The sequence below is a fragment of the Bidens hawaiensis genome, unplaced genomic scaffold, assembly GCF_021521415.1.
Source record: "Bidens hawaiensis isolate Kalapana, Puna unplaced genomic scaffold, B.hawaiensis_p1.1 tig00050503_1, whole genome shotgun sequence".
In the NCBI taxonomy this organism is placed as follows: domain Eukaryota; kingdom Viridiplantae; phylum Streptophyta; class Magnoliopsida; order Asterales; family Asteraceae; genus Bidens; species Bidens hawaiensis.
The window spans coordinates 8674-18743 of record NW_027499035.1 but is presented as its reverse complement, the minus strand read 5'-3'; the positions used below and the strand labels follow the sequence as shown (position 1 = coordinate 18743).

The 10070-nt window shown below is 35.7% G+C and overlaps 1 protein-coding gene across 1 annotated transcript; it reads right to left on the bottom strand.

Moving 5' to 3' along the window:
* Nucleotides 1–2863: 2863 nt before the first annotated feature.
* On the bottom strand, nt 2864–4113 carry LOC143598562 (putative ascorbate-specific transmembrane electron transporter 1). The gene is made up of 4 exons (XM_077076752.1): nt 3937–4113; nt 3780–3828; nt 3215–3414; nt 2864–3127 (listed from the first exon to the last, which is right to left on the bottom strand). The coding sequence occupies exons 1-4, from the start codon at nt 4093–4095 to the stop codon at nt 2864–2866; spliced, it is 672 nt and encodes a 223-aa protein (XP_076932867.1). The 5' UTR covers nt 4096–4113.
* Nucleotides 4114–10070: the final 5957 nt, after the last annotated feature.

Genomic DNA, 10070 nt, shown 5'->3' with positions numbered 1-10070 from the left:
TAACAAATTTATCATGATCAATCAATTTCAAATTGTAAAGATTCTAAAGATACTTATATCATCAAAGTTCAGGTATATATATGGTTTTTGGGATAATCATATTTTTTTTATAAACATGAGGAGATTTTCTCAAATGATATCATATTAATTGATTAAAAACTATGATATTTTATGTGTATGAATATTTTTTGTATTAGTACCATGGATATAAATTATCATTTATCTAGAGTTGGTATGTACTTGGAGAACTTTTTTTATAGCACGGACAACTATATATAACTATATCAAGAGTTATAAGTAGACCTATATGTTACTTTATTAAGAGTTACAAGCAGACATGGACTAAAAATTTTGATTTTGATAAACAATGTATACCTGCTAATACAATTACAAATGTAGTGTAAAAGGAAATTTTTACCTATTTGTAACATATATATGTAATATTAGTTATATAATTTCTATAATTTTAATTAAATTGTAACTGATTAACAATATATGATCAATTTGTTGACTGTCTTTCACTTAATGACCAAAGTTTAAAATTTTCAACAATTACCCGTGTGATACACGGGCCTCAAACTAGTATATATATATATATATATATATATATATATATATATTGCTATCATTATCATTTATATAATATTAGATCAAAATATTAAGTATACCTTATTATATATTAGTTTGGTAATTGTTGATGTGTCATATTACCTTTAAATAACTAATAAAGGGTTTCCCATTGGGTGTATATAAAGATATATATATATATATATATATATATATATATTAACATTATAACCTAATCTCTCACACATACAATTTTGTTTGCATCCCCTCTCCTAAACCGGGTTCCTATCAAGAACCCTAACACCATCATTAATTATACATCATAAAGGGGAACTCGATCAAGCTGACAACCATGTCGTCTACATCCTTCTTCGATGCTGTTGCTACTTTCCATGCTATAACATGTACATATATAATTAATGGGTTTATCATATTATCATGTTTTCCATTATTACAATTACAAATTGATCAACACGTTTGCTAATTAATAATGGGACATGTCCATTTTTATGCCTAGACCACCATGTGCTCATGTAGTTTGATATATGTGGTTGTATGAAGTATGAACACAAACTTCATGTTGATATGCATTTGCTATTTAGGTTATGTGTATGAAAAAACCAATGTAAAAGCGCAAAATCTAGCCCCTATGAGGTGGCAAAAGTATTTTCATTACCCAAGGGCACAATAATCATTAGCCAGTTATTACTATTACTATTATTTGATACTAATTAGTTTTGAAATAAAAAGATTAGGTTTTACGGACGGTATTTTCCATGAATTTCTTCTATTTTTCTCCTCGTATATTGCCTGATCTGTCGATTACATATGCTCGGTGTTAGTTACAAACATGTTCATATCATACATCTCTTCTCTCAAGTTTGTGTTTTTTTTCTTTAACTCCACAAGTTTTGCCATCTTTCTCGTAATTTTATTAATACTTTCTTAATTTGTGTTTGGCCTTAACCAAAGATGATTTGTGTTTCCCTTTGTTAAATGTTTTTGCTGCTATTGTTTATTTAGTTAATCGTATTGAAATATTTATGCTTATAAATTATCAACTGTAAGGCCTCTTAGGCTTGGGGTCTTACAAATAAAATGAAATTGAAAAGAAAACAAGCCAAATGAATTCACAATTGCAAATTTTACAAAATCGTCCAGCTTAAATGATCATGATTAAATGATATAGTGGTTATGGCAGTTTTTGGCATGCGTTCCATCTAACTATATTAATAAAGAAAAATAATGAGGATGATGTGGTAATCCTAAATTCATTATAGGCCTAATCTCTCTTCTCATTCATCCTACCTATTCATGGGTTATGGAGCAAAACCATATTGACAAATAAGTTATAATTTCCTTTCTAATTCTCTAATTTATCATCTCATTCATCTCAACTATCCATTGGTCATGAGCCAAAATAATTTTGGCAAATGGGTTATAATTTCATTTTCAATTCTTTAATTTCTTATCTTATTTATCCTACATATCCATGGGTCAAGAGACAAAACAGTTTTGAGAAATGAGTTATAATTTCTCTTTTAATTTTCTAATCTCTCATCTCACTTATCATAGTTATCCACGGGTAATTGGTCAAACAATTTTTGCAAATGTTGTATATAAAAAAAATCAAATTTGTAAATTTGAAATTTTAGACTTCTTATTGTTTATACTATATATTTTATCATCTTATTACCTATAATTCTGTTCATTTCTCACTACAAGAAAAAGATATGTTTTTCTACAACTGAATTCATAGGAAATTTGTTGGAAAATCCAGTTTCTAACAATTTTCCAACAAAAAGTTACGTTGGAAAAACACATGCTTGAAAATCGTTTTCAACCGTTTTCCAACAACTTTTCTTACAAAATTGCTACAAAAACATGTGGTTGTAAACTTCCTACAAAAACTATTTTGACTTAACATAATTTTTATTAGATAATGTTGTAACAAAGTTGAAGCTTATTTTTTTGTTGGAAATCTGTTGGAACTACTTGTTGTAGGAAATTTGTAGGAAAGTTTTGTGGGAAAATGACTTGTTTTCTAGTAGTGTCTTTTAGATAATGGATCTTTTTATTTTATTATTTGACAAATCTCATGTAATGCACGGGTTCAAAAGCTAGTTGTTTATATAACGTTACTTCATAGATGGCTAAGAAACCTAAGAACAAATTCAACAAAACATCATAATTTGTAACACCTTTATTATTTTTATAAATTTTCCAGCCCAAAAAAACATATAAATTAGTCGTTTATTTTATTTGAATCGAATCAATTAACATTTGTTTCAAGGGGCTATTTTCTTCTTAGAGGAAGAGCAACAACAAGACCAACAAATGTCCCAAATAGAAGTATCAGCAATCCTATAAAGTTGACAACAAATGCTTCTTGACCATGCTTCAACTTTTGGAAAATGAATTTCTCAATTAACCCTGTCTCCGCACTCAATATCACCATGGCAAATATGACTAGACCGAATAATATATGCCATGGAGCGATGCTAGCTCGTGTTGCTAACTTGGCGCCCGGGAACAAAAACACGAGGAATCCCAATAGCAACTATAATATATAAAGCTGTGTTAGTACATATATGAACACATTGGTAGATTACATATAACTTTTGGGATTAGAGTTAAGAAATGTTACTTGAAATCCGAATAAGCAAAGGGTAGACAAACCGATCCAAGAATGTAAAGTGTACATATGTGGGATATCGAGTTCGTTATGATACTTGAAGACAGCGTAAGTGCCCAAGGCTCCGGTTACAAGCGCGACCAAATGAAATAGTAGGTGAATTAGTTTAAGTGCGTGTCTCGTTCCAGGGATCGCTTTGTATGTGATCAATGCTGATTTAATATAGTGGTACGCATTAGCATGTATGTTGTCATGGTATTGCAAAAAACCTGGTTCTAGACCCGACCCAGAACTAGTATGCATGACCCACGTGTACAAACAGGTTCAGTTTCTCAGAGAAACCGTACCCGGAACCGACTCGGACTAGCGATACTGGTTCTACCTCTACCCGGTCAAAACATGGACCGACCCGACCAGGCCAAAACCCGATAAAAACCCAATAAAACCAGTAAAAACCCCGACCATACCCAGAACCAGTTCCTACCCAACCCAGTTCTTGACTAGGTCCTACCCAGTTCCAGTTCCTCAAAAAACTCAATTTACCCACCATTAGTTTAAGTTGTAACTTATTTCTTACCTTCCCCAAAAAAGATAATGAATCCAAGTATCATTAGAAGTGGATGCAGCTACAATCAAGCAACAAAACACAACTTAAACTAGGATTATATCTTTAAACTCATACGATTTTTTTTAATATACGTTCTATTAAATACACATATTTATTTAAAACTTACATTAAAAATTTTGAATTTTACGTGTGACGTGAAAGCAAAGCCTTCTCTGAAGTTAACGAGCCAATACAACACCAAGAGAGTAATCGACACCCCTAACAAATGAATGAATATGGTAGCGAGTAATATAGTCACCCGATGGCTTGACCGATCACGCGCCATGATACAAATGGCACCTAAGAGATTTCAGATTTCTGAAGTACAAAAGTGTTGGAGAACAAAAGTCTATGAGAGATGGAGATTGAAAGAAACAAGGGACAAAGGAGTTTTAGGAAAACTTGCGAAGACGGCTAACCTTAAAGATTTGGTGCATACCATGAAGTTGGATTGTTGGAAATTTTGTTTTGTTGGGATTGTGTTTTTAAGTAGCAAGGTAACGGTCCTTGGAAAGAAGGATGCAAGATACAATTTTGTAAAATTTGGAAATAAACAGTATTATGAATAAGGAAAGTTATTTTGTATATAAAAAACCATTGTTATATGATAATTTTACAAATAAAAACAGATTTAAAAGAAAAAAGAAAGAAAGGAAAAAAAGAGTGTTTGTGATGTAAGATAAAAGTCTCAAAACGAATTTCATTATGGTGTTTTATTTTTAGTTTTCAACTGTATATAAATCAACTAAAATAAATAAGAGAAATCTGCATTTTGTTTCCCTGATTTATATCCACATTCGATGGGTTTACCTCTGAAAAAGATTTTGCGAAGTTTGGGCCTCTGTGTTTCTCCGACGGGTTCCTCTGACTCCTACCGTCAGTTGACCCGTCGTTGACCCGTTAAAAAAAGGAAATTACTTTATTACCCCTGATTCGTTTATAATTACTCGATCTACCCTCTTTCCCTTTATGTTACCATCTCCGGCGATTCTCTCAACCTGTAATTGAACGGCATTATCGGGCGACCCGATTGACGGATGTCTCAATCCAAGTCAAGTCAATTCTCCTCGGGTTCACCTTCCAAGCCTTGCTGTGCAGATGAGGTTTGTGTGAGATGTTCATGCGGTGCCGCGACATGTTACCGGATATCCAGGACCGATGCAAACCCGGGGCGTCGATTTTTGTGTTGTGTAAGTTTTAATTACTCACGAATTAGGGTTCTAGTCTGTTAATCGATGATGATTTGGTCTGTCGTGTTGCTTAGGTCAATTTTAGGGGTAATCTGTGAATTGTGAATCGAATTAGGGTTGTTTGTTTGTTGATATATTTGAAGGGGAGTTGTGGATGGCTAAAATGGGTTGATGATCCCACATGCCCTAGTTGTGAAAAGGTAATTCAAGCAATGGTGAAGATGATGAACAAGAAAGATGATTTTGCAAGAAAGATGATTTTGCAAGAATGAAAACCAAAGAAGTAACAAGCTTGAAGATGTTGCTAGGAATTAGTTGGTTTTTGTTCTTCATTTATGTGTGTTTTTATTGATTAGCTGTTAACATTGTCTTTGTAGTATGGGATAATGTAATCTTTGTTGTTGTTATTTAAGTTTATGTTAAATTTTAGAGCTTCTTGTTTCATCTATTTACTTTAAATTTGTGTTTCACATTATCAGTCATGTTGCAGCCATGATGAAACTGAGAATGTTAAGTTAGGGAACGATGAAATTGAGAAAGTGCAGTTTGACCAAGACAAAAGTCAAATGGAAGACAAGGAATATCAATTGGGTGAAGATGAGTTGATGGCTTATTTAGTGCAAGAAGATAGACTTATTTAGACCAAGTGAAGAACATGAAATGGATCCTGGTGATGATTATGACCCTGAGGTTGTGAAAGCAGCTTTCAAGTACACCAGTGAGCCGGAAGAAGTTTACTTTCATGATCAATACGAAGACGATCCAGTGTGGGACTCTAACTGGTCAAATGATGATTGTCATTGGAAGTAACATTGTAGTTGGTTTCTAGTATTGTTTGCATTTGAATTGTACTTTAATTTGACATGATTAAATCTATTGTAATGTTTGCATTTTTTGCCTACATGCTACTAGTTTTAAAAGCATTAAACAAAATACTGTCAAAATAGCATACAAACCATCATATCCCAAATCAAACATAGCATACAAACCATCATGTCCCAAATCAAACACACATGCTACAAGTCTTAAATTGTTTCAAACACAAACCATGACATGGTACCAGAAAGTTCAAAACAAAAGTCTTAAATAGTCTCAAACACACACCATCAATCTAACTCAAACACAACTTTATGGTTGACATCATTATTGTTGAATTGGTGCCCTGCAAGTTCTGATCTTGTGTCCGTAACCTCCACATCTTCCACAACTTTTTCATGCCCCAACCTGGTAAGTCTTCCTCCTGCAGAAAACACTTCCTGAACCTCTTCAATCTTCCTCTTCCTCTTCTTGCTAGCTGCCAATTTCTTCTTCTCACCTAGTGCCTTCTTCCTACTCTTCTTCGGTCTGCCAATCTGAGTATGATGTTTAGGAGGAGTTATTATTGTTGGACAATTTGAGGGTGTCCACATATCAGGGCCTGGTATGGGCCTGATTTGGTGATTATACACCTTCCAAGTGTCTAACCAGTAAGCTTCATCAACCCACTTCTCCAATGGATCGACATACATGTTGTTTTCTATCATGTTATATAGGGTTGCCACAGCATGTTTGCATGGCATACCTGTCAAGTCCCATCTCCTGCACGTGCAAGTTCTATCCCCCACATTCACCACACATTGGCTTCTCAGACTTTTAACCTATGAACTGAGGTGGGTGTATTGTTTGGTGTGGTCACCATCCTTCCTTTGCAAAGCTATTGTCTTTGCTCTTCTCATCTTCGATTCAGAAAGTTGTACTTGATGCATCTGCTGGAATTTGGCCTTCAATTCCTTGGCAGATAAGTTGGGGGTGGTTTGTAGCTCAACCTCAATCTCTTTGGCAATAGTAGACATTGTGTACAAACCAATTGTTCTACTTCTGAGGCAGTCGTGTTTTCTAGGAATGGCCTTCACACACCAATTATCCTCAACAGATTGTCTTGAGATGTGCAGCATCTAAGGGCAAGTGGGTTTCATTTCCCTTTTTTTACCTTCAACTTTTCCTGACTTGACACATTTGACCCCTCACCAGCAACCAAATTAGGATTGGTCCCCAAACAAATCACCCTAAACCTTAAAGGATCATTCTTCTTGATATACAAATCTCTTCTAGCATGAATAGCATAACTCTTTACCATTTCATTCAATGTTTCCTTTAAATGTATTAACTGACCAACATAAAATGGACACTCATCATCATTATTCCTTTCCTTACCCTTGAACTTTCTTAGCATACTATTCAAGACACTCAAGCGCTCATCATCAGAGCTCTCATAGGTATCCATGCAAGGATTTAAACCATCATCATCACTAATATGATCAGCTGCTGCTTCTACCACATCAAAATCTACAATAGCTTTATACAACCTCATGTCAACTTCTACATCCTCCAAGGGTGTTTGAAAGGCAGCCGTATACTCAGGATCACTTTCATCTGATAGATCACTATCATAACTGTCATCATCTTCCTCACTAGAACTATTTTCAGCACTCTCTTCATCAACACTTTCACCACCCACTTCATGGACACTTTCACCACTCACTTCATGGACACTTTGACCACTCACTTCATGAACACTTTCAAAACCAAAACTAGGTACAAATCCAGAATCACAGACCACAATTTCAGTACCACTAGTCCTGCCATGTTCTACAAATATCTCAACAATGTGAGTACCTATACCATCACCACCTCTAATCATATCACAAACATCTTGAAAATGATAATATTCAACCAACGGCTTTAAACCCAAGTCCAAACTAATACGCGGATGTTTGTAATGAAAACAACAAGCTGTACCACAACCATATTGTAACTTACAAAGTATTCCAAGCAACAAACTTTTACGAAATTCAGAAACTTGAACTTCATCAACGTAAGTGATCTTCCCCCCTTCGTATCTTCGCTGCCCCTCGGTAGCGAAATACCCTCCATGGAAAAGTATTATGGTGAACGCATGTGAATAATTTTCACCTATAACAACATTCAACCCGTTAACAACAATCAAGCAAAAAAATGAAAATGTTGAGCAAACAGAAAAACCTTACCATATAGGTCGTACGGGTCACAATACTCACTGTCCGACCTAATAGAATACGAGGTCGACATTATGATGTGTGCAGGTGACGTTTGATTTTAACGGTGATCGGAAAAATTAGGGGTTCAATGTTCGAACGGTTGGTTTGTATTTGGGTGTTTGGGGAAAAAACCCTAAATCGGGGGTTTTATTGAATCAGGGGAGATAAATAGTGCAATGTCTAAATTACCCTTCTGGATTAACAGTCAACAACGGGTCAACTGATGGTAGGAGTCAGAGGAACCCGCCGGAGAAACACAGGGGCCCAAACTTCGCAAAATCTTTTTCAGGGGTAAACCCATCGAATGTGGATATAAACCAGGGAGACAAAATGCAGATTTCTCAATAAATAAAATTGATATTGATGTAAAAATATGAACCTACAGCTTATGATTGCTGATGTCTAGTCAGTGGGGCTAGACTCGTGGGAGTGGCTTGGAGAGAACTCAGGAATTTTTATGGTTTTTTCGGTTAAGAAGCTTTTAGTGAAAGACAAAGATTTTAGCAATAATTATGTTATGAAATGGTGTAAGTGGGTCCCTATTAAATGTAATATCCATGCTTGGAGGGCGGAACAAAACCGAGTCTCAACTTGGGAGACCTTAAACAGAAGAAAAGTCCAAGGCCTGAGGAGTTTATGCCCTCCTTTTGAGTTTAGGCTAGACACAATTGACCACATAATGACAGGTTGTATGGTGCCCACGGTGGTGTGGGATCATGTTAGCCATTGGTTCAAGGTCCCTTCTATCCTTGGTTTTTCGGTTAGAGATTTCTTAGAGTTTTTCAAGTCGGCGGGACTTCGGGCTAAGGAGAAGGAGGTGTTTAATGGGATAGTGTTAATTGCTTGTTCGCAGAAAATGCAACTGTTTTTGAATAATGTATATATGTGTGGGCTCTCGGGAGGGGGGGAGTGAAATTGCACTAATTTGACGTTATTTTACTAATTTCGTGAAAATAACGTTAAAAGTGGCGGAACATTAATCAGACATCATGTGGTGTCGTTGATAGCCGAAAGACAAGGGTTAATGCACTAATCGGCCAATGGTTGAGTGTTAGGTGCCTTATGTCCAAGGCTTGATGCAAAACTACTATCGAGTCGGATGTCTCACCGTAAGCAGCCTCTCTATTCCTATGGGGTAGAGGTAAGTTTGTCTACATCTTACCCTCCTCAGACCCTACCATAGCTTTGTTATTGGTGGGATTTACTAAGTACGATGATGATGATGAAGGAGATCAAGATCGATTCAATAATTGGGGAGATTAAATCGTTAAGAGGGGTGGGGGTGGTCCGTGATGGACACCCCATCACTCGTGATATACCCACCAACACCGCCGCTGGTACCCCTATCATGCGTGATGAGGGTCCAACGTGATAGCCATCACGTTTATTAAACCAAGAAAGTGAACAATATAAATAAACAATATAAATAAACAACCATTTCAATCCAACTCAAAACCAAATCCAACTCAAAACACCCTTAATCTTCTACTTCATTCAAAACAAAAAAAATATGGAATTTCCGAGCAGCTCGTTTCCGTTAGACACCGATAGCTATTCGTCTACGGACGATGACATTTTCGAATGGTTCTCGTTGTTATATAACGAACTTGAAGGCCCGAGCCGTCCAAATAAAAAAATGGTGGATCATGATCATATACATGCCCACGAAGTGCTAATGAACGTTTATTTTGTGGAGGAGCCGAAATACAATGATGAGACGTTTAGGGAACTGTTTCGTTTGCTGAAATTTATTTTTAAAGATTGTAGCCGACGTCGAAGCAAGCGAAGAATGGTTTCAAGAATCTTACGACGCGAGGGGCAAACGAAGTTTTACGGCGCTTCAAAAATGCAAATCCGCTATTTGTCAATTAGCGACAGGTAAGCCACCCGACCAATTCTATGAATACTTACAAATGTCTCGAAAACTTCATGTAAATGTCTGCAATTCTTTTGTAACGTGATTATTAAATTGTATGGCAAGGAGTTTCTACGAAAACCAACAAGACACGACATTA

Bases quoted from the DNA above. Each gene is read 5' to 3' on its own strand.
- LOC143598562 (XM_077076752.1), bottom strand. From the start codon at position 4,095: ATGGCGCGTGATCGGTCAAGCCATCGGGTGACTATATTACTCGCTACC. The intron at 3,829-3,936 runs GTAAGTTTTAAA...GCTTGATTGTAG, and splicing joins TAAAATTCAAAATTTTTAAT to CTGCATCCACTTCTAATGAT. The intron at 3,415-3,779 runs GTAAGAAATAAG...ATATTAAATCAG, and splicing joins CATTATCTTTTTTGGGGAAG to CATTGATCACATACAAAGCG.